The following is a 25,564-nucleotide window of genomic DNA, read 5'->3' as shown; positions in this document are numbered from 1 at the left end:
AAAGAGCCAGTGGCTCTGAAAGCCTGTAAATTCCATAATTATCTTTGTCGATGACCAACACTTATTGTCCAAGACAATGTACTGGTTTCTAACATGCAAAAAGTCTTTGAGCCAGTCACGTTTCTTGTGTAACTATTCCCTGTGTTTAGACCACTTTTCATGGACTAAAGTGTCGAATTTTTTCCAGGAAACTTGGAGTGTCTTGCATAGGTCGCAGGGCATCGTGTGTACACAGGGTGAATTTTGTTTTCAGTGAGTGATGGTTTCTGAATCTGGACCAAATCATGCCTGAGGCTTACCCTCCTCTGGGAGACACACTGTCTGCGAATGCTGCTGTGGACGCACCATCTGAGCGGGCACCAGTCTGGGGGTCGGTTAAGTCAGACATCTGATGTGACGGTAGATCAGTGTAGCCACCTCTCTTCACACAAACATCACGCCATCTCGAGATATTCACAGAAACATCACAGAAACGTTAAAGAAATGAGAAGTATGTCAGTGTGTGATAGCTAACCCGAAAGACCAGTTCTAGATTCGAATTATTCCTTTCAAGGCGTCCATATTACCTTGTAAATCAGTCAGTGTGGTATCTTTGGGTAAAACACATGAGACTTACCTAATGTTTAATTTTATGGGTATGGTAGCAGGAACGGAAACCATATTTGTTTGCCAATTTCTTTCCTTTACTTTCAACATCTCATATGAATACAAAATATTGCTCAGTATAAAGTGCTTCATAATCTGTTCAACTCTCTTACATTAAATAAAACAGTTATCTGGCATATTTGTAAAAATACAATTTCATTTTAACAGAGGAACTTGAGGAAGAATTATGTGACAGGTCCATATAAAGTTAACGGAGTGTGTGTGAGGAACTTACATGGTGAACATAACTTTGATAACAGAACGAAAACAACAGTGGTACTTTGTATAGGTTTACAGGCCTTTGGTATTTGTTGCATCGAGATAATGGAGTTTGGGCCACGGACGTGTGGAGGAGGCAGCTAAACAGGTCACCCTGCCTGGTGGGCAATGCACACATATGGATACCATTGCTGTCCCTCATAACATATAACAGCAGAGCAGTAACTGCCGACGCTGGAATTAGTGGATCTTCAGCTGTGCACATCCATAAGAGAAAGCCATTTCTGTATGCCTTGTCTTCTCATCCCTCCTCCATCATCATTTTCCCTCTTCCTCTGTCTCACTTCCTACAGAAGCCTAATCGAATGAAGTTTTGCCAAAGATGAAGTTTCCTGGAGCTTGAGGGTCCGTTGAAGAGAAGAACTCACTCCACAGCTTCTCGAAGACTTGCGGTGTAACCTTCACAGTCTGATTCTGTAAGAGACACACGAAATTCAGCTCTCGGCATAACATTTGTGTGTTTTTTTCTGTGTGTTCAAATTCACATCAATGATAAAATGGTTAATACAGGTATAAAAAATTAAAATAAGAATAAAAAAGGACAAATAACAGTTTACAACAGATGTAAGATGTAGTGAAATGAAAGGAGCAAGTGGTCAAATCAAAATATCTACAACAAGAAAGGCATCTATAGAAGTACAAATACAAAACGCTATATCACTATGTTGACAATGGTTTCTTTCTGTGTATTTGAGTCCTTAATGATGACCCATAATCTCTACAGAGTAGAGGCACTCGAAAGATAGGTTATAAGAAAACTAGAAATCCATCAAGTCTCATAATTGGTCACTAACAGGATTGAGCATCTTGCATATAAGAGAAGAGGACTACTACTTTTAACAGATTTAACTTGTTCTATGAGTTCGTTTAAGCAGATGAAATGGATTTTTGTTGCCAAGGTTTGGCACCTAGTTAGTAAACTGTTTTAAAGGCTCCAGCTGAGGGAAGCGTCATACTTGTGCAGGAGTACAATAAACAGATTTTTATTTAAAAAAAAGAATAACAGAATAAGTATATGCCTCACATTGTATCTGACCATCTTCACTCGAGTCGTGAAAATTCCAACAAAGACAGCCTGTTCTGGCAACCGCGTTTTGGGACTGAACGGTCGACTTCATAGCTGCTGGGGGTAGCCTGCTAGCAAACTGGGTCTGGAGGTTGAATGTATAAAACGGTGACATACGACCATTCAGCTACAGCTGTTCATTTCTGAAGACAGTCTACACTCTACACTACTGACAGTGTCAACAGCGAGTGTCGCCTGTAATGTGTGAACCGCCACAGCCTGTGGAGAAACCTAAATCAATTCCTTTATGTTATAACAAGCACATTATCGGACATAACGTTCAGACTGCTTTATGAGACGCCTTCACAGAGCGCCTTACAAGTGATGAAGAGCAGTGAGAGTGGGCTACTGTGTCCTCCCCTCTGGTTCCAGACCTAAGCCGCTGTGAGTGCAGTGGGCTACTCTACTGCCTCACTTGTTGTCGTCGGAACCAAACTTACGTTGGTGAACTTGCTGAAGGCGTTCTTGCACTCGTCTGCTGAGATGCCGTAGCTGGTGTAGACTTTGACGAACTCGTCCAGGTCGATACTCCCGTCACCTGTCGAAAGGAAAAGGTGGCAACTGTCAGCTCCAAAGGAGTACGTGTTACACAGCAAAGCAGCTAAAATGACGAGTTACGTCCACAGAGCCACGACAATGTGAGATTAGTTAATCCTAGTGCTGAGGTGTAAAAGAAATCATTTTCACTGTACTGCATGCTTATAGCAAGTAACACGAAACTTTCTCTTATGTAAACCACTGGGAAGATGGCAAAATTCGTAATATGAAGCACCCAACGGCAAGCACAAATTGTACCCAAGACATAGTTTTGCTACATGGTTATGGCTAAATTATGACATATACTTGGGCTAATGAAGAAATAACCATAGCCACACCCACAACAGCTCATTTGAGCGATCCTTTCAGCTATAATTTGGCACAATATATAAATATAGTATTTCTCAAACCAAGATGGACATCCTATTATTTCATTTGGAAGAAGCTAACACATACAAGGGAAGACTTTTAATTTATATGAAATTATTAATTGGATATATTTGCTACAAGATGAACTACAAATCTGCCAAAAAATTAATGCGAATTTTTATACATAGAAATTTCTTACTAAGTTTTAGTTTTCACTTTGCTGAATACAAAAGTGCAATTTCATTGATCAAAAACCTATCATAAAAGAATGGAACACATATAAGTTTTAACCTATGTAAATACACCATGTATTCTGCGAACTTTAGGTTTTAAATGAGAAGTTAATTAAAAAACTGAAGCTATGGTTTTGTTACATTTCAATTTTAATGTCAAAATATATCTATATTTATCTGAATTCATCTTTGTTTAGAAAGTTGTTAGTAATTTGATATGTTTGTCCTTGTCGAAGATTTGCACGAGAAAATAGTGTATAGAAACACTGACGGCATGCTAGTTAGGTGTTTTTTGTTACATTGCTTCAAGATGTGTAAACTGTTCATAATGTATCATTTGTTAGTGAAGAACTAGTCTTGTGTCAGTTCTTGTAAATGTATTTTCTGTGGAGAGATTTTGTTTTAGAATATGTGAGTGGAAGAGCAATTATAGTGAATTAAATGGAAATTCGATCTTTAATTTGCACATATACCAACCAACCTGGGACCCCTGGTCAAGAAGATGTAATTATTAACTGCAAAGCATCTTCAAGTTCACCAAAAATAATATAAGTACTAAAATTAATTGTTATTTACAATTTTCACTTTCCACAAGGCAAAAGAATTAAAGGCTGCCTTTCGTAAGAGCCCGTCATTTTTCCGCACTAAGACACATAAGATTCAAATTTGGCTCAAAGGTCCTACATCTTTTTTTCGAATTTCCGAATTGTAGCTGTAATTAATGGTAAAAAGTAATCCCAAGACACAGATACTGAAGCATTGCTGAGGTACATGAAATCTTTTGTATAATTTGCAGAAAGGTAAACATTATGATACACAGCTTGTGGGAAAAGTTGGAAGTTACGATGGTTTTACTCATCCAAGATTTTTATATTTACTATTAAAAACAGACTTGATCACAATTCATCAATTCATTTATTAAGTTGACCGGTTTCGACCACTACTGTGGTCATCTTCAGACCATTGAGACCACTGAGTGATTCTCCAGCAGATGGAGGTTCCTACTCAATGGTCTGAAGATGACCACAGTAGTGGTCGAAACCGGTCACCTTAATAAATAAATCGTGATCAAGACTGTTTTTAATAGTAAATATTTGTAACACATTGATCACTGTAACTCCCATAGTGTATTCAAAAGTAATCAAGATTTTTATGTCTAGGATGATGCGTGTTTTGTGAAAGTTATAAGGTATGACGTATTGATAACTGATTAAATTACAGTTTCCTGCAGACATATGAGTCTCAACTTTATCTTCCATAGCGATAGGGGCTGAAGTAAAGAGTTAAACTTTTTTGTCAACGCCAGGACTTGAAACTGGGTCTCCCGCTTACAGGCAGATGTGCCAACCGCCACACCAGTGCAGAAGGCGTGACTTAGGGTTTGTGTTAGGGAGAGCCTTGGACTAGGGCATTGTGTCCTTTGGTGTGAGCCATAGTGTCACAGCCGTGTAGTGGTTAGCACTGTGTCTAGTAAGCGGACGACCTGGGTTCAAGACCTGACTTAGGCACAAATTTTAATTCATTAATCCAGCTTCTATCCATATTATTAGCAGCACAATTATAAATGCAAGAAAGAAGGGTTCTGCTGGAGGAACCTTCTCCGTGGACTCGTCCAGCCCGTTACTGTACCTGAGGCGTCGACGTGCTGGAACATGAAGTCCCGGTAGCGGCTCTGCCACTGGAGCGCCGAGTCGCCGCCCTTGGCAAAGTCGTCCCACATCTGGATCCACTCTGCCTCGCTCACCTGTCAGTGGGCACACGCCAGGCAATCAGTGGCCAGTGGTAAACAAAAGGGGAAAAGGACTGTGACTTCTCCGTGTGACGAAAATTAGTTTTGCTGCCACCGCTCGATGGAAATATCGGCTACTGCACACGTTTCCAAGTTAATGCGTGTTGGTGTTTGTAGGTGATGCAAGCGCTATGGTAAGGTGAGCAAAAAAATATACATTGTGAAAACAGTAAACGAATTTTTTGTGAAAGTTACTGACTGATGTCGCAAAATAGGCCTAGATTTAATCTTTGAAAAATGTAGTTCATTCAGTTTTGTACTGTCAGAAAGACACCACTTCCTTTTAATCTAGTGCATCAAGAAAGAAATAATAAATAGGGTAGAAAATTTCAAATACATCAGTGTTCATATTGGCAAAAACTTAAATGGAAGAAATCATATACAGGGACCGAGAGGGGGGCGAGAAGGAGGTTAACACACAGGACTCACATCTAGGAGAACAACGATTCTACACGCGTCCGATCATCCCCATTTAGGTTTTCTGTGATTTCCCTAAATCGCTACAGGTAAAAGCCGCGATTGTTACTGTGAGAGAGCATGGCCGAATTCCTTCCCCATCTTCCCCTAGCATGATGGGGCCGATGGCCTGCTGTTTGGCCCCTTTCCTCAAATCAACGCTCCAACTGACCATACACAGGATGTTTGGGGGATAACTACCCATGTCGCAGCATACTGCAAAACATTACAGCAGTGTTTACATCACTGGCAACCTAACTGCTACAGCTGTTAGGAGTAATATGTTTTTTCTAAACCGGTTAGCACCTGCAGGTACTCGTACTAGTAGCATTAACAAGTAATCAATATTTGTATTCTCCCGGCCAGCATATCAGCTATCGACATGTGGACACAAAACAAACAGTTAACACAGACAGGTGTAATCAACTACATGGAACAGTTGCGATCGTGCCCGAAACATCAGGTAGTAAATTATGTGACATGTTTGTCGGAAGACCGATAGACACAAAGAGAGAAAGAACAAAGAGTGTTACAGAATATCTCACTCACAAGATGCCTATACACTGCTTGGCCCCGGAAATTCCAGAAGCGGACAGAAATTAGTTGCAGCACGAGATGCGAAAACTGACCCGTTGAGAGTGATGACGGTATTTAAGTTATAAATAATCGCTATTTTTTCAATTTTTACTAATAACTCATGTTAAAAACCGACATGTCAGTTTACCACAGCAGCAGTGCTAACATTTTTATTTTTAATAAATAGTTTTTTTAGAAAAACAGGTACTGTTTATTTCAACATTTTTATTATTCTGAGATACTCAGGTATTGTAGAAAATGGGAAATGTGATCAGAGGTTTCTAATTAGAAAAAATTGGGAACAAAGGCGTGACAGAATAACAGGTATGGCCTCACTCTGACAATAACGTGGTTGCAGGCGAGTGGCATGGCCTACTAGACGGTGTTGATACACCAGGGCAAGACCCGCCCCCCACCTGGCCTGTGCACTTTGCTTTGGAGCCTCCAGCCTCCAGCCTCCAGCCTCCAGCCTACTCACCTCCCCATCGCTGTCGGCGTCCGCTCTCTGCTGCAGAGCCTGCCACACCTCCAGCAGGGCGCCCCGTGTCTTCTGCTGCTCCGCGCTGCCCTCGGCCCAGCCGCGGCTGCGGCAGATTTTCTGGAACACGGCACAGCTGCGGTCACACCCACCTGCCCACCTCTGGTGCAACACCTCCCCTCACCAAATAAACCTACCCCTCAAATAACGACTACTATCCTTTCCTGTTTTCTACTCCGAACAGCGTCACTGATAAGTACTTCCAGGGTTTCAGATGTCGACTGCTGTAAAAAGAACAAGACGTACAGAAAATAGACACTTGTAAGTGAATATAGTGTGTCTCCAAGTTTCTAACTCGCCTTACAGGCTGTGTATATGGCCGCCATTTGTGATGCGACAAATGTCAATGTCCTCCGTCTTGCTGTCACAGATTGCGTGGGAAGGCACGATGACAGCCCACTTTTGATGAGTTTTTGTTGGGTTGCCTGTCTGCGGCGTGACCTTTCTTTTTTTATTCAATGTGACGGTATGGAGCAAATGATTGGTTTACTCGTTCTGACGTGTATAGCCCACAGTGCACCTATGCCACAATGTGTATCACCTATCGAAACTCGCAGTGACACTTTGTGGTTTGATATGTAGACCCAACATTTTTCTGTACCTGCTATCTTTTTCACGCTGATGTCTACTGAATTGCCAGTGATACTAAAAAAATGCTGTAACTTGAATATACCAAATGTTCGGATTCTTACATAAAATTTGTGTTTTCAACTGTTATTTAGGATACAGTATGCAGACACCTGATGACAATGCTGTTGATAGTTCACACAGACACATTTTCTATAATATTTGTGTAATACAATTTTCTAACTTTATGACTCACCTCAAAATCTTATCAATTCAACCCTGACTATAGTCAGTACTCCTAGGAGTACATTACAACAAATACTTCATTCTCCTCATTGAAACAAACGTTTTATGTTTACCCAAAACTTGCTGTTTCGAAAGTTATTGCAACTCAAATTTACTGTACTCTAGAATTTTTCAATTTTAAGATGTAATCTTTTGGAAATTTAAGTTTATGATTTTGAGTCACCTAACTTGCTCTATCCAAAAATATATAACTTTGCTAGAATAACATGTTGGTTTCGGAAATACTGCAGTTACAAACTTAAGAGTTTCCAAATCATTCATGGGTGCTTTTTGTGGTTCCAGGTGCGCTCCAAAACTTTTGACCCCTCAAGATAGTACCAATAAATTTTACAAATTTAAGAAGATACAGCACGTAGTTGCACAAATACAGTTACGTTAGTATCTAAAATGTAAAAGCTTCACATATTACAGCTTTGTAGTATCTCCCACCCACCCATCCTTAAACAGAGATTTTGCACAAAACTAGAGTCAGCTGACAGCCAGAATTCAATAGTTCAAGTCAGTGAGTTGGTGAGTCCGAATGACCAGGTTTTGTCTCGGTCCAGTTCTGCTCTTGTGGAGTTGCTTATCAGTTAGTTGTCTGTACAAGTGTGAACTGCAGTTGTGAATCCGTATTACAGACAAGAAAACATTGTTGTTACTGTCCTGCCAACTTATTTTCTCTGTAGGTGAGTAGCATTACTACCATCTCTTCGTTGTTGGAGATTCTTGTCAGACAAACCTTCAAACATAGACGGCTGACTAAATGACTGGAGTATATTTCCCTTCTGTTTCGATTCGTTAACTTGTCAACTCCGGAAAGTGTACGAGTTGCTTTACATCACATACTTGCACAGTGTGTTGGCAGAGCAAAGTCGGCCTTAGGTTGCGTTGATCACAACGTCATGTTTACGTGAACGGTAGACTGTGGTACAGTTTTGAACAGCTATTGAGCAGAGGGAATACCAAAGGAAATAGGTTGCTATTTACAAAAGACGCACAGCCCTTCATGGGTTCGTAACGAACAAAGTTACAAGTCATGCTGGCTGATGTTTCCCTGCAGCTAATCAAAATTTCTATCTGGACAAAAAGTTATTCGGGGTAGTCCACAAGTCACTGTGCTCAGCTTCCTCCGGTCTATCCAATGGGCGCGATAAAACGTCTCCTGTCGTTACTCTGCGTCACGTGAGAGACGTTACGAGCAGCGTTTGTTTGTTTGCCATGACTTGAGTTACACGTTGCGAAAAGGGATCTGCTAAGATCTACCGAAACAAAAACCAAAATGGCTTTGCACGCTTGTTGTGCAATTTTAGCCCCATACGATACGTAGCCATTTTTATATCTGTTAGTGAACCACAAACATCTGCTTATTTGTGCACATTTTCAAGATCCTTAGAATATAATGACCTTTATTCAAATTTGTGTTAGCATCTACAGCGTGCATGCTCCACTTGATGTTATACTGGATCCACACGCCCAAGAGTTTAGTCTCGTTACTGTTTGCTAAAGGTTAACTTTAATAGTGACCCTCGGATGTAGATCACTTATAACTTCTATTTATTGTTACACTGATATTTATAATTACTTGGTTCATGTCAGATTGGTCATTAATTTCAAAACTTCTGACAATATCCCCTTGACTGGAGCAGAAAATTCTTCAGCACATATAAATAAAATATAATTACCTCAATGGCCATCTCAAAATCCTTCTTGTCAATCGTGCCGCTCCTGTTGACATCTGGAAAAAAGAGTCAAAATGAGATGCTTCATGCTGTATTTCTCAGTAGCTGTGGCTATATTTGCTAAGCACGAAACCAAACTGCTTTCCACTTACTCAAGATTACTCTTCCTTTATTTCCTCGCCCCTTCCCCCTTGATGACAACTCTACGAAATCCCGCATTTTAGAAGATTCTTTTATTATGACAAGCTCCAATGTTGTGACAGATTGCGATGTAAAACAACGGTCCGACTGCTGCAAAAGCTGAATATCGCACTCGCAAACGCTGTCAGCACCAAAACAACGAGGACTGAACCCGTACTGGAGTGTGGAGCAACGGGAGAATGTGTGCTCGTCTGACACTCGGTCCAGACTGCTTCCGACTTCTGGTCGAGTGTACGTCCCACGTGTGCAGCACTGTAGGGTTGGCTGATGACGTGGACACCCACATCGCGGTATTCCGTGGGCCACGTGGTCACTCTCTCCACGGTCCTACTACTGCCAAGGATCGTTTGACCATTTTGTTCCCCAATGGCGGTGCTGCGTCCCAAGACGACACGGCCCATGTCCACACCTCGCCCACCCTCCAGGACTGACATGTGAGCCCGAGGATGAATCGTAACACCTCACCTGGCCACCACATTAACCCGATCTCAATATTATTGACCCTTTGTGGTCTACTTTTGAGAGAAGAGTGCGTGAACGATATTCCTCTCAGTCTGAACTTGCCTATATTTTCCGGGAGGAATGGCATAAAATCGACTTGAAAGCCATGCAGGACCAGTATTTATGCACCCTGAGGCCATGGGAGGATGTTTCGAATGCCAACGGTTTCCCTACAGTGTATTAGGCGCGGTGACGTGTGGCGTTTTTGTGGTTTCCTCCTGTATAGAGAGCTGCTGTCCAAGGCCAATGAACTGGGACCCAACCACATAGAAAGGGAAGAGCAAGTACACGCAGATGAAATGACAGGTATGATGCTGTGCCAGGTATTTTACGGAGCTCCGGAAGACCTAAGTCGACCAAGGTCTCTGAACCAGACGAAGCTCCCTCAGAGATGCTGAGATGCTTGGGAGACACGGCTGAATTATTCCAGATAGTGTGACAGATGTATGAGAGAGGAGAAATACCAACACGCTTCAACAATTAATTAATTCCGATTCGAAAGGAGGCAATTGCTGACAGGTGTGATCGGTATTGAATTATCAATTTGATTACTCACGCTTGCAAAATAATCAGAGGAATGGAGAAACAGGTAGAAGCCGACCTCGCGGATGATCAGTTTGGGTTCCAGAGAGATGCTGTAACTAGCGAGGTATTTGCAGATGTAGTGAAAGTTTTCACAATGCTGATGGAATACACTATTTGAAAATCTGAATGCAACAAGGATAAAATTCAGGGAGCGAATGGGTTTTTACAACTCGTACAGAAACCAGATGGCAGTTGTAAGAGTTGAGAGGCATGAAAGGGAAGCATTAGCTAGGAATGGACTTGTACAGGGTTGTAGCTTATCTGCGATGTTATGTCATCTGTACATTCAACAACCTGTGAAGAAGACCGAAGTGAAATTTCGAAAGGTCATTACAGTTCAACGAAAAGCTAAAATTATTAATGCAATGAGAAAGCTAAAATCAGTAAATGTTGCGATATGCATGGAGGCAGATTTAAGTAATAACAGAGAGATAAACTGAGACTCTCAGTAAATAAGAGCGGAATAGGCTGTCGCTAAGGAAGGTGGTAGTAAGTAGAGAATTTTTATTACACTGAAACTATGAACATGAGTATTTATAATATCGAGACGGAGGGCATTCATTACAGTAACACGAGAAAGAGGTCAATAGTAATGCCTTCCAATTTTTTATGTAAAAATCCTTAAGGCTTTTCAGTAAAACAAACGTTGCTAGCATTCTACATGTTTAGTCTTCACTTGTACATATTTATTTCTCAACATAGTCACCCTGGCGACGAACGCATTTCTCCCAACGAGAGACCATTTTGTTGATACCGTCACTGTAGAATGCCTGACTTTGTTGACGAAGCCACGACCTCACCTCTGCGTGCACCGCTTCGTCACTGTCAAAGTGAGCTCCTCGAAGGTGTTCGTAAGTTTTGGAGACAGATGAAAACCTGATGGGGCCAAGTTGGAACTGTGTGGAGGGTGATCGACGACGGTGAACCCGAGGCATCGGATAGCTGCAGGTAAGGCTGCGATCGTGTGTGGTCTGGCGTTATCGTGCTGGAGGTGAGGCTGATCCATGTGTGGACAAAGGCTTCAAAGTTACAACACGTTGTTTCTCACGCACCGACAGAGTTACGTTACGCACCACGATGTTATGCGGTATAATTCCATGCCCTCCCGTGGTAGAGGGCTTAAAATATGTAGATACAGAAAATAAAGATAAGGAACATTAATTACGTTTTTTTGGTTTTAAAAATTTTGCTAACGTTTATTTAGTTTAAAAAAAGGATCAAGTATTTTCACACGACAATTTCGAGGGCTTTACTTTTCAGTACGTCCCCGTGTGTGAAAGTAGGTGCCGCATGAAAAAGAAATTATCTGTTGTGACCACAAAATTTGTCATTTCCTAAGCCTCAGTTGTACCAATAATGAAGTAAATATGCAGGTAATTGCAGCAATTTTGTTGTATACAAGCAATAATTATACCAGATGACTCACCAAAGAATACGTGGAAGACGTACATCAGTTTCTTCTTCCTGAAGTCTGCCATCGCTCTGTTTTTGGTGTTGTATTAACTTCCTGCAAGAAGCAAATAGAGCAGCTAAAGTGTGTTGACCCACGTACTAATTCTCATGTGAGAAACAAGAGTTCTGCTTTCAAACTAACAGTTAATATTAATTGAAAGTGAGTGTAAAATAAAACAATAGCTGAAATCGCTAAAACCGAACGAGGCTCTATGGCTTAAAGGAATCCCTACGCCGGTCTGTCGTGTTATATCGGAACGTATCCTGAGTTCAAACAAGTGACCCCCTCCCCGCCGGACAGGGCAGTCTGGGGGCTGAGGGATTCCTCCAGCCCCGACCAGCGTTACACTCGCTAACCAGCGACTGTACAGCCACATCTGGTGCCAAACGAAATATGTGACCGGACTGAGCATATTCGTTTACTTGATAGCGTGTAGAGAAGTCTAAAGCTGCACAAAGCGCCGTGCAGAGTTGTACCAAAGGAAAATTCCATCAAGAACACCACTAAATTGTGAGAGAGCATTTCCTCGCCAATGCGTAACTTTAGGTGGGGGAATATGTGTTACCGACAATAGACATTGTTAGGGACTGTAATGCCACAACGAAGCATAGCCAAGGTGCAGCAGCTGAATAAGTGAACGCTCATGCCATCTGTTGGATACTTGCGCAAACAAAAGCACAGGTGCTTCCGCCTGGCGGCAGTCAAATGAAATAGCGCTACAAGTAAGACAGTATCTGAATAGTGCTACGCTCGGACAACGAAATAAAGAAGCGTTAAACTAGGATAATATTATTACATATAGTAAAAATATTAATTTAATATTAGTTTTATATATATATATATATATATATAATGACTGTAATTGAATATGGTAATGTTAGGGTATGTCCATTTGTAAATAGAGAAATTGGTATAGAGTAAATTAATGTTTAAATGTGAGGGAAATCCCCGAGAACGCGGACAATGCAGGTTGGGATGTGAATTTGGCAGTAGAGAGAGATGTGTTCTGGAACTGTTCAGATGCAGAACAGAGATTTCGCGGCGCGAAAGTGACGGTTTAAGTACGGTACGGTAACGCTACTTATAGGCAGTTAAAAGTGAGCTTATAACAAACACGAACGGGATTTATGGTGTGTCAGCAAGTCAAATGTACAATAAGGCTTCCAGGATGCAACATTTAGACGGAGACGGTTTTTAGCGATATACACTCCTGCAAATGGAAAAAAGAACACATTGACACCGGTGTGTCAGACCCACCATACTTGCTCCGGACACTGCGAGAGGGCTGTACAAGCAATGATCACACGCACGGCATAGCGGACACACCAGGAACCGCGGTGTTGGCCGTCGAATGGCGCTAGCTGCGCAGCATTTGTGCACCGCCGCCGTCAGTGTCAGCCAGTTTGCCGTGGCATACGGAGCTCCATCGCAGTCTTTAACACTGGTAGCATGCCGCGACAGCATGGACGTGAACCGTATGTGCAGTTGACGGACTTTGAGCGAGGGCATATAGTGGGCATGCGGGAGGCCGGGTGGACGTACCGCCGAATTGCTCAACACGTGGGGCGTGAGGTCTCCACAGTACATCGATGTTGTCGCCAGTGGTCGGCGGAAGGTGCACGTGCCCGTCGACCTGGGACCGGACCGCAGCGACGCACGGATGCACGCCAATACCGTAGGATCCTACGCAGTGCCGTAGGGGACCGCACCGCCATTTCCCAGCAAATTAGGGACACTGTTGCTCCTGGGGTATCGGCGAGGACCATTCGCAACCGTCTCCATGAAGCTGGGCTACGGTCCCGCGCACCATTAGGCCGTCTTCCGCTCACGCCCCAACATCATGCAGCCCGCCTCCAGTGGTGTCGCGACAGGCGTGAATGGAGGGACGAATGGAGACGTGTCGTCTTCAGCGATGAGAGTCGCATCTGCCTTGGTGCCAATGATGGTCGTATGCGTGTTTGGCGCCGTGCAGGTGAGCGCCACAATCTGGACTGCATACGACCGAGGCACACAGGGCCAACACCCGGCATCATGGTGTGGGGAGCGATCTCCTACACTGGCCGTACACCACTGGTGATCGTCGAGGGGACACTGAATAGTGCACGGTACATCCAAACCGTCATCGAACCCATCGTTCTACCATTCCTAGACCGGCAAGGGAACTTGCTGTTCCAACAGGACAATGCACGTCCGCATGCATCCCGTGCCACCCAACGTGCTCTAGAAGGTGTAAGTCAACTACCCTGGCCAGCAAGATCTCCGGATCTGTCCCCCATTGAGCATGTTTGGGACTGGATGAAGCGTCGTCTCACGCGGTCTGCACGTCCAGCACGAACGCTGGTTCAACTGAGGCGCCAGGTGGAAATGGCATGGCAAGCCATTCCACAGGACTACATCCAGCATCTCTACGATCTTCTTCATGGGAGAATAGCAGCCTGCATTGCTGCGAAAGGTGGATATACACTGTACTAGTGCCGACATTGTGCATGCTCTGTTGCCTGTGTCTATGTGCCTGTGGTTCTGTCAGTGTGATCGTGTGATGTATCTGACCCCAGGAATGTGTCAATAAAGTTTCCCCTTCCTGGGACAATGAATTCACGGTGTTCTTATTTCAATTTCCAGGAGTGTATTACGACTTCATGAAACTAAACATACAATTAAATCTTATAACAGTGACTGCAAATCTAAGTAATGCTGTTTCCTTCCTTGTTGTGTTTTCTGCAACCTGAGACGCCAGCCGGATATGTTGTGTTCGGTATGCAAGCACGAAGAATTTTGCACGACAAAACAATATCTTGTCAGGTGCTTACGCTGCCATGTGGCACGAACGAATAATTTGTGTATCGAGTCAGGCTGCATACCCATGAACTAGCCATTATACAAAGACAGGGGCTTTTAAAGTTTTATTGGTGAAGAATTATCACTAAAAACGTAGTTTGATTATCGCAGAGGTCTTTTGGTGATCCCAGCCATTAAAACCATATTTACGCTACAGACTGGATATTACGTGAAAATTTTGCTTGCACAAGTACGGTAACTTGGAACCTCTGGATCTTGGTAACGGATACTGACATCGAAAAAACTTTCAAAATTTCTCGTGGAAACTGTCTTAAGGACACATTGTAAAAATTTCAATGTTTTTGCCATGAACATAAATTACAGAAATAGCCATTTGGTCCACAAAATTTGTGTTTCTTTTTTCGGGTGTATCTCGCTAACGGATACAGGTTGTAGAAAATGGGTAAATGGCGTGTCTACATAAATTTCTAAAGAGTGTATAGTCAAAATCTGACAGATTTGCTATGGTTATTTATTTAAATAATTGCAGACCATGGTGCAAAAACGGCTCAAAACCGGCTTTTGCCATTTTCTATAACAGTAGGTTTTTAACTTCTGGCTCTTGGTAACGCAAATGATATAGGAAAAGTTTCCAAGCTCCCCTAAAACAGTACCTTAAGGACGTATAGTTGGATGGTACTTGGTACGCAGCCATAACATATGGTCTTTCGAGGCTTTCTAACGAATCGCTCATCAACAAATGGTGCTTTTATAAAGCAACTATGGTACACCCTAGACCATACCTCACGAAAAAGAACCAAACGATTTGCTCAATTTACATGGGCTGGAGGACGTATGTAATGTTTAAATTTCGACCCTGTACTCTAGGATTGCTAGAGGGTAGCTCTTTTTCCAAAAGGTATAGCGAATGGTCGCTAGGCCAAGAGCTAGGTGATGAACAGAACCCGAGATATCAGATCCTGAAAAATTGTGTTTTCGCTAGCGGCTTTCTGGAACACTGTCGAACTCTGGCCGATGAAGTGTTTTTAAAGGGATTAGTCTATACAACCGCCTCCCAAAATATTTACACATTAATCCTGAAATACTGTACAGTCAGATGCTGATACTGGATATTCCCCGCATACCTGTTGCCGAAGAGAAGCTGCGAACAGGAGGCTCCAGTTGGAACACGACTCGGCTTCTGGATGCGCGGGCCAGGTGTCCAGCTGACAGCTGCCGTCCACTGCGGTGAATATATAGGCGGGCGAGTGACGTGCGTCTCCCGTTTCAAGAGCCGCTCTGAGTGTTTGTGAGGAGATAATGGGCGTAATTAAGGCAGCGCTATCGGGAGACACGCAGAAGCGCATTGCTCGATGAGGCTCCGTCGTCTCGAGAGCAGTTCATCTCGAGTGCTGTCTCCATATCGGAGAGATAATCGTGAACGTGGAACCGTGTTGCAGTTTCATGGTGTGGCACAGACGTCACTTGTCAGTTGGTAAACAGACAACAAAAGTAACGGCAAGACGTTGTACAATAGCAAGTTTTAACCAATTGAGTTGTTATTACGAAATAGTGATAATTACCCCTTGTCAAGCTGCTATACAATGTAACGACAAACAAAACAAACGCAGTAATGAAGCCAGTGAATTGTTGAAAGCGTGTTTGCAGCTTTAGGTTTCCAAAATGCCACGATGTAAACGAAAGAAGAAAGGATTTTCGCATTAAAAACATTTTACGAAAGGGGTACTACTGCAGCTGTTAATGAGTGGGGAAGACGCTTTAGATAAAAACCACCATCTAGACAAACGCTGTACTATATACGAGACAGATTTGAAGAACGTGGGCTTTATATGGATGCACCAAGATCTGGTCGTCCAGCAGCACTCACAACTGATGAAAATGAATTGCGGGTACTTTTTTCGATGACCCAAACTCCGCGAAAATGAACCAGTCGATTAGCATCTCAGCTGCATTCATCACGAAGCTCAATGCAAAGAATGTTCCACAAAGAGAAGTTTAAAGTTTAGACTCGACACTTACGACATGGGTCACTTTAAAATGATCAGATCGACGTCTCCGGTTTCGTGGATTTGGGCTTGACCAATTTTGTGGTCTGAAGAGGCCAATTTGAAGTTAGTCGGACAAGTTAACAGACGTAACAACAGTTAGTGGTATGCCGTCAATGAGAATCTTTTGTCAGAACAACCACTAAGTCAGCCTGTTTGGGTACCAATATCATCATTGCCGTAGTTGCACCATATTTCTTTGAAGGAACAGCGGCAGGAGAAACTATTTGGATATGCTTCAGAATTACGTAGTATCAACATTTATGACGTGTGCTGAAAACTTGCAAGAAATTCATTTTCAACACGATGGTGCTCCAGCACGTCAGGCCAGTGCCGGCCGCGATGGTTTGAGCGGGACTTTCCAAAGAAAAGTGATTAGCCGGAGGGCAGGTACTGGCGTGCCTCCACGTTCACCAGCTGTTACGCCCGCGGATTTTTTCCTGTGGGATGCCGTCAAGGATTCTGTTTATTCTCAAAAGCCATAGACCATTGCTGAACAAGAGGACAGTGATACAACACAATGCCATTGAGTATATAAAAGTGTTCCAAAATGATTTGAAAGATGTATTAATGAAGATGGAAACACTTTGAAATTATGTTTCATTACAATTAGAATAATCTGTATGTTCAATCTGTCGTTTAAGTTGGGGCCCGTTGACCACTGACTTTTGTGCCACCCTATAGATGACGTAATTTACGATGTGATGCAGGTATCTCAGCTTTTCTGATTACCAAGGAGCTTTTCGAGAGTTTGGCACCTTCGAGAGTAGCTGTTGCCCGACATTCGTGTCAACCCCTCGCTCATATTTTTATCCCATTTTCCTGACATTCTCGTTCGAAAAGTGAGGAGACCACCCCCACTTTACAATTACAGGAAGGTCCTGCGGAATATTCTGAGCGCAGACGGTCTTGGGTCCTCTGGTGTTCTTAATATATATTAATGACTTGCCATTCTATATTCACGAAGATGCAAAGCTAGTACTTTTTGACGATGACACAAGTATAGCTATCACACCCAACAGACAAGAATTGACTGGTGAAATTGTAAACGATGTTTAACAGAATATCATTAAGTGGTTCTCAGTAAATGGGCTCTCATTAAACTTTGACAAAACACAGTATATACAGTTCCACACAGTAGATGAAATGACACCGTTGATAAATATAAACTTCGATCAGAAATCGGTAGCTAAGGTAGAATATTCAAAATTTCTAGGTGTATGCATTGATGAGGGGTTGAACTGGAAAAAACACACCGAAAATCTGCTGAAACGTTTGAGCTACTTATACTATTAAGGTCATTGCAAATTTTGGCGATATACATCTGAGTAAATTAGCTTACCATGCCTATTTTCATTCTCTGCTTTCCTATGGCATCATATTCTGGGGTAACTCATCATTGAGTAAAAGAGTGTTCATTGCAGAAAAGCGTGTAATCAGAATAATTGCTGGAGCTCATCCAAGATCATCCTGCAGACACTTATTTAAAGAAATAGGGATCTTCACTGTAGCTTCACGATATATCTATATCTATATCTATATCTATATCTATATATATATATATATATATATATATATATATATATATATATATATTCACTTATGAAATTTGTTATTAACAATCCGAACGAATTCAAAAGTAACAGCAGTGTACATGGCTACAACACTAGGAGAAAGGATGATCTCCACAACTCAAAGTTAAATCTAACTTTGGCTCAGAAGGGGGCAAATTATGCTGCTGCAAAAGTCTTTGATCACTTACCAAATAGCATCAAAAGTCTGACAGATAGCCATATAGCATTTAAAAGGAAATTAAAAGAATTTCTTGATGGCAACTCCTCCTACTCATTAGATGAATTTTTGGATATAATGAGTAGATAAAGAACGCCGAATGGTAGTTGGGGCAACACGCGTGTGACATTCAGTTTCGGAAATCGTTAGGGAATTCAATATTGCGAGGTACACAGAGTGTAGCAAATGCCAGATTTCGAGCACTTCCTCTCATCACAGACAACGCAGTGCCCGGCGACCTTCAATTAACGACCGAGAGGAGCGGCACTTTTGTAGAGTTGTCAGGTCTAGCAGATAAGCATCACTGCCTGAAATAAGAGCAAAACACAACATGTGACGTACGACCAACGTATCCGTTAAGGCTGTACGGCGACGTTTGGCATTAATGGGCTGTCGTAACAGACGACCGACGCGAGTACCTTTGTTAACAGCACGACGTCGCCCGTACCTCTTCTCTTGGGCTGGTGACCATACCGGTTGGACCCTAAACGATTGGAAAACCGTGGCCTGGTCAGGTGACTCACGATTTCCGTCGGCAAGAGCCGACTGTTGCGTTCGAGACGGGGCGGCCGCAGTGGCCGTGCGGTTGTAGGCTGGAGCCGAGCGACTGCTACGGTCGCAGGTTCGAATCCTGCCTCGGGCATGGATGTGTGTGACGTCCTTAGGTTAGTTAGGTTTAGGTAGTTCTATGTTCTAGGGGACTGATGACCTCAGAAGTTAAGTGCTCAGAGCCATTTGAACCATTTTTTTGTTCGAGACTGGCGCACACCCCACGAACCCACGGACCCAAGATCTTAACAAGGTACTGGTGGAGGCTCCGTAATGATGTGGGCTCTGTTTACATGGAATGGACTGGGTCCTCTGGTGCAACTGAACAGTTCCTTCAATGAAAACTTTTTTTTTTTTTTTTGGCTACTGGAAGACCATTTGCAGCCATTCGTGAGTAGTAGAGCAAAGTTCGTATCACTTCCTTCTGCATTGTTGCCAAAGTTATTGGCGTTGCGGACGTTATCCAAGATGGCGGCGTGAAGACTTGACATCATCCAAGATGGCGACTTTTGGCGGGAAAATAGGCTAATTGTGTTATGTCCACTAACCTAACCCCCAAAGAAAATAGCGGGAATTTTGAATTTTGGCGAGAAAATAGGCCAATTGGGCAACCTCCACTAACCTATCCCTCCAGAAGAAATCGGTGCAAATTAAAATTTCAACACCACAATGCCTGCAAAACCATACTTTCTTTATTATTATTTATTATCATTTATTATGATTTATTATTAATTATTATTATTATCATTATTTATTATTATTGGTCTCCCTCCACTAGAATATTCGCGCCAAATTCAGATTCCAGCACGATAATGGCTGCAAACCGCTGGACAGCGATCGCCCCCACGTCATAAATATGTTTTCGCTGGACACGCTGGAACCTGGAAAGTTGAACTCACAATGGTCCCTTGTCCGTTCACCACGTGTATTTGTCGCCTCTGCACATTTCCCGCCAAAATTGTTTGCCTCAGAGCGGATGAACACAATGGTCGGCCGTTCGGCTCAGCACGTGGTTCGACAAAGAACGCCCTGCCACACTTTTGGCGCGAAATTTGTTTTCCTGGACACGTCGATGCCAACCGTACGCCATCCACCACGTGTTTTTGTGCAACTGAGAACAACATGCTACATTTTGGCACCAAAGTTTGCTCGATAGTGGAATACTGCATGACTGTACAAAAGTACGTTTGGTCGCCACGACACCCCGCGCTAAGTTGATTGACTCTCTTTCGTGGGCGCACTATAGCCAGACACGCGCCGCGCCAACGCCCCGCTCACGTCCGACTGCTTACGTCACACACCCTCGATCGCCCCCTCCATACATGCGACAGACACAGTCTTCTGTAAATATGCTAACACCCATATAGCGCATCTAACCTATCAATTACCTAAGTACTTAATTGTACTTTAATTTTAATGATATTAAATAATTCAATTTACAATTTCATATACGTATGCAAAGGTGTTCAACTACCTACTTTCAACTACGTTTAGAGAACCAGACCGCAACCTCTTCCTAGGAACCCTCACCAAGTTTGAATTCTGTCAGTAAAGAAAATTGCACTTAAAGAAAGGGCACTTGTATTAACCTCATCCACCTGACCATCACTTCGCCCTAGGATCAGGCGCCAAGTGTGAAATCTATCAGTAAACAAACCTCACTTGCGTCTTTGCTACCAACGTATCAAAATTGCTTAAAACGAAGCGTACCACAACCACCACAATCAGTTCCTAGGAGGCGGGTGCTAAAAGGACTCAGCCCACAGTAGGCTGATGGAAGGAGTGTACTTTATTTATTTGGGAGAAATTTATTTAGGAATGGAGTATATGTATCACAGAACACACGCTCTGACATGCCCCCCACAGCATACAGACCTGCAAACTACTCCTACATAACTCATGTATAAGGCTCTACACACACGCTTGATAATTGTAAACCGTCAAAAAAGTCACTGCACAGCCTACAGACATGTGAAGCACTCCTAAATAATTCAAAACATGCACGCCCATAGAACCGAACAACTCTTAATTTCTGTGAATAATAATGCATCTAAAATACCCTGCTCCCTAATCCTCAACTTTTCAAAGTCATACACCTGTCTTTATTTAAACAATTAGAGATAGACAGCACCAGTACCCTCTGTATTCGCCACTCAGTCCACGGTCCAGCTGACTTAGTACACAAGACAGCCCCCCCGACGACATCAGAATATGTGAATAGTTTCACATATATTTTTGAAAGGTTTGCATGTCATAGGTTTCGGTATGTAAGGCTGACCTAAGGCAGGTTCTGAACCCCAGTAGTGCACTACACCGCCGGCCAGTTTCTGCCGAGCAGTTCTAGGCGCTTCAGTCTGGAACCGCGTGACCGCTACTGTCGCAGGTTTCGAATCCTGCCTTGGTCATGGATATGTATGATGTCCTTAGGTTAGTTAGGTTTAAGTAGTTCTACGTTCTAGGGGACTGATTACCTCAGATGTTAAGTCCCATAATGCTCAGAGCCATAATTCGAAAGCGCAGACTCCATACGCTAGACACATCATAGCAGCATATGTCGTTATCTCCTATGACAGATTAGGACACTGCGCATTACTTCTGACTCAAAATTACGCGGCCCTTTAACTTAACATAACAACATATCACTGCTCTCGCCTCGTCGCGTGGCCAGCCTTCTAAATCCTTCTGAATATTATTCTTACTTTACAAAATTAAAAAAAAAATCTAAATTACTCCTTCCAATGCACCTAACCTCCCACCACTCCCACCATCAACATACGCAAACGTCCTCAACTCTGTCTTGCCGCTCATATATCACCCCACAAACCATGTCCATCAATGAATTTACCGTTCTCATCCCATCTTTCAGAATTACAAACGTAGCCTCTATCTAAACACCAATCAACTCATCTTTCTCGGACTTTCAACAGTAAAACTAATTTTACAAACACCCCGAAATACCACCCCCAATTAAAGAGTCAAAACTTTTATACAGACCATCAAGCACATACCACAGTCACACCAATATTCAAAGCCTGGTCCATATTTACCACCTCCAACTTCAATTAAATATTCTTACCATTGCCACAAAATTCCGCCGGCGCTCCATTTGGATCTATTTTTCCGCTCTTAACTGTTATCACTAGCGTTCGAATATCACTATCTATAGATTGCATAAATATCCATATAAAAAAATCTAGTCCAATTATCTATGTCCTCAAGCTGCACACTCTCACGGTAGCATACAGACACATCTTCTCTAGTCATTATACAATTTTTATCAGCGACAGACTTCAGTTGCTATCCCCAATAATGAATACCCGACCAACATGCATAAAGTCTGTGAAGACATCGCCGACGCGGGTTTGTGTACTGTAATCATCATCACATTTCATTGAACAACAAGGAAAGACGCGAATTTGCTCGTCCTCGATGTTCTAATGTCTCACTCCTTCTATCGGGCATTACACTTTGTAACACCATGGCTCTAATGCTGTACGGATTTATTTTGCCTTTTGCTTTGGTTTAATGTTATAACACTGAGTATCTGAAATATGTTTGAATCGATAACATAAAATTGTATACTCCATTCTTTGTAAAAACTTTGGATGTCATGGTTTGATTATATGTAATGTAGTATATCTGTCATTTAAATTCTTTGTCCCATTTGGAGGGTACCAAACTTACCATATATAATTGTAATTTCTGTGTGAATAATTTTTTGTAGAAATGTTAATATGTGCGAATGTTCTGTTTTATTTTATGTGTTTGCTGTTATGTAAACTGCTGATCCTCACTTAGGGTTCTTAGTTATCTTGTGTATGAGAGTGTGGTTCCCCTCGGTAATAAAGTTTTGCTTAGTTAATGACCATAGTGCTACCTGTAGTAAATTTTAAAAAGTGAGTCAGTTTCTTGCAATTTTGTCAACATTGTGTTTCACTGCAGTAAAAGTGGAAAACTGCAATAGTAGAAAACTAGAGGTTTAACTCTTCTATTAACTTTTCTTAAAAAAATTCACTAAATAAATGAGATAAATAAAATCTTTAAACCAACAAAGAAAATAAAAAAATTCAAAGACAAAGATAAAAAACTTTTTCAAACCAGGTATATCAATTTATCATAACAGTACCGTGGTAAAGTACCCTGAACTCAAATAAAGACAAAGGATATAATAGCAAGCTTAATAAAAAATATAAAAGAATAAAAATCACCACCTAAAAAAATAAAGCTAATTATACTCTTATAAAAACAATTCTAGTATATTCAGCCAAAAAAATTAAATCCACCTGCACCATATTCAATATTAAAGCCTGAAACTAACTCAAATTCACCTTCAGCAAAATCAAAAGGAGTACAGTTAGTTTTGGCCAAACAAGAAGCAAAACAAGCTAAGGCTAAAGGGAAAGAAATAATAATAAATCAACAATAAATCTGATAATTTATAAAATCAAACATGTTAAAACTACAAATTAAAATAATTGAAGATATAAAAATCAAAGACAAACTAACTTCACATTAAATTGTTTGAGCAACAGAATGAAGGGAACCTAATAAAGAATAATTTGAATTTGAAGACCAACCAGCGATTATAATGGTATAAACACCTAATCTAGTGCAACATAAAAAGATCCATAAGGAAAAGAACATATATAAGTTAAGTAAGGGAAAATTACTCAAACAGCCAAAGAAATCATTAAATTAAAAACAGGAGAATAATAATAATGTAAATAATTAGATATAATAGGAATTGGCTGCACCTTACAAATCAACTTAATAGCATCACTAAAGGGTTGTGGGATTCCTACAAATCCTACTTTATTTGGACCCTTACGAATTTGAACATAACCTAAAACCTTATGCTCCAATAAAGTTAGAAACCAACACTAATTAAAACACAAATAACTAATAAATGAATTCTAAATTCAACAAATTAATCTGTCAAAATAGTAAATTAATTAATATTAATCAACATAATAAAAAAATTTTAACCATATGGTCCTTTCATACTAATATGGATCAATAGTCTTAGGATAGAAACCGACCTGGCTCACGCCGGTCTGAACTCAGATCATGTAAGAATTTAAAGGTCAAACAGACCTAATCACTGGGCTCCTGCACCCAAAATTTTTCTTAATCCAACATCGAGGTCGCAATCTGCTTTGTTGATATGAGCTCTCAAAAACAATTATGCTGTTATCCCTAAGGTAACTTAATCTTATGATCATAAATTATGGATCAAAACAACAAACATAAATCAATGATATAATAATGAAGAGTTTATTTATTCTTTTATCACCCCAACAAAACATCATCATTAAATATAGAAAGACAAACAAAAAACAATATAAAAGTAAAATGTTAAGCTCTATAGGGTCTTCTCGCCCTAAAGAATTTAAACCTTTTGACTCAAAAGTTAAATTCAAAAATTTATTAAGAGACAGTTGATTTCTCGTCAAGCCATTCATTCCAGCCACTAATTACGAGACTAATGATTATGCTACCTTTGCACGGCCAAAATACCGTGGCTCTTTAAAAATCCACTCAGTGAGCAGGCCAGACCTCAAAATATTTTTAAGAGGATAAGTTTTTGATAAACACACGGAAAATAATTTTGCCTGGTTCCTTATAATAAGTTTACAAGGTAAACATTTTATACAAATAACTATACTAATTCTATCATTATTACAAATATTTTAAAATAAAATCAATAATCTTAATAAAAAACCTAAAATATTTCTAAAATCAAAATATAAAATAATGAACTAACATGTAATCTCAAAGATAGCTGGTTTAAAGCATACTATTATTTTTTTAAAAACAAATTATAGGTTATTAACTTCAAAGCTTATCCCTTAAAGAATAAGAAAGTTATTATTTATACTTAAAAAATTAAATAAAAACAACTAATTTTAAAAAATTAAATTTTTTCATAAGAAACTAGATATCTTAGGAAACGATTAACATCTCATTTTATATAAATAATTTAATAATAATTATGATACATTACATATAAATTATTTACAAATCAACCCAAATTGAGACAAGTAAAATAAATACTAAAATTTCCATAAACCCTGATACAAAAGGTACAATAAATAATATCTACTTTAAAAAATTTAAAATAATATTTCATAAACCATTTACATTAGCAGTACACTATAATTTAAAAAATCAATTCTATCAAATATACTAAGACAAAATCCAACAAAATTATTTATATTAAATAATTAAATAAACAAAAAATAAATATAATAAAATAAATAATCAAGATATCCTGATATGCACAGAAACATTTTCACTGTAAGTGAAACACTTTACTAATAAGTTAAATCTTGAATCTCTTCCTAGATATACTTTCCAGTACATCTACTATGTTATGACTTATGTCATCTAAATTGAAGCTACTTTAAAATAATCAAAATAAAATAATCAATAATGAGAGTAACGGGCGATGTGTACACACCTCAGAGCCAATATCAGTTAAATTAAATAAATTAAATTACTATCAAATCCACCTTCATTAACAGTATTTCACCATGAAATCCATTATAAACAAATATCTATTGTAACCCACCTCGTTTTAAATATAAGCTGCACCTTGACCTGAAATATTTTATAATT

General features: G+C 40.7%; 1 protein-coding gene across 1 annotated transcript; it reads right to left on the bottom strand.

Moving 5' to 3' along the window:
• Positions 1-667: 667 nt before the first annotated feature.
• Positions 668-15,799, bottom strand: LOC124552689 (calexcitin-2-like). The gene is made up of 7 exons (XM_047127023.1): positions 15,686-15,799; positions 11,736-11,816; positions 9,026-9,078; positions 6,429-6,548; positions 4,759-4,873; positions 2,431-2,528; positions 668-1,338 (listed from the first exon to the last, which is right to left on the bottom strand). The coding sequence occupies exons 2-7, from the start codon at positions 11,785-11,787 to the stop codon at positions 1,222-1,224; spliced, it is 555 nt and encodes a 184-aa protein (XP_046982979.1). The 5' UTR covers positions 11,788-11,816; positions 15,686-15,799; the 3' UTR covers positions 668-1,221.
• Positions 15,800-25,564: the final 9,765 nt, after the last annotated feature.

Source organism: Schistocerca americana, chromosome 10, assembly GCF_021461395.2.
Source record: "Schistocerca americana isolate TAMUIC-IGC-003095 chromosome 10, iqSchAmer2.1, whole genome shotgun sequence".
NCBI lineage: Eukaryota > Metazoa > Arthropoda > Insecta > Orthoptera > Acrididae > Schistocerca > Schistocerca americana.
The sequence above is the reverse complement of the archived record's forward strand: the minus strand, read 5'-3'. Positions and strand labels throughout refer to the sequence as shown.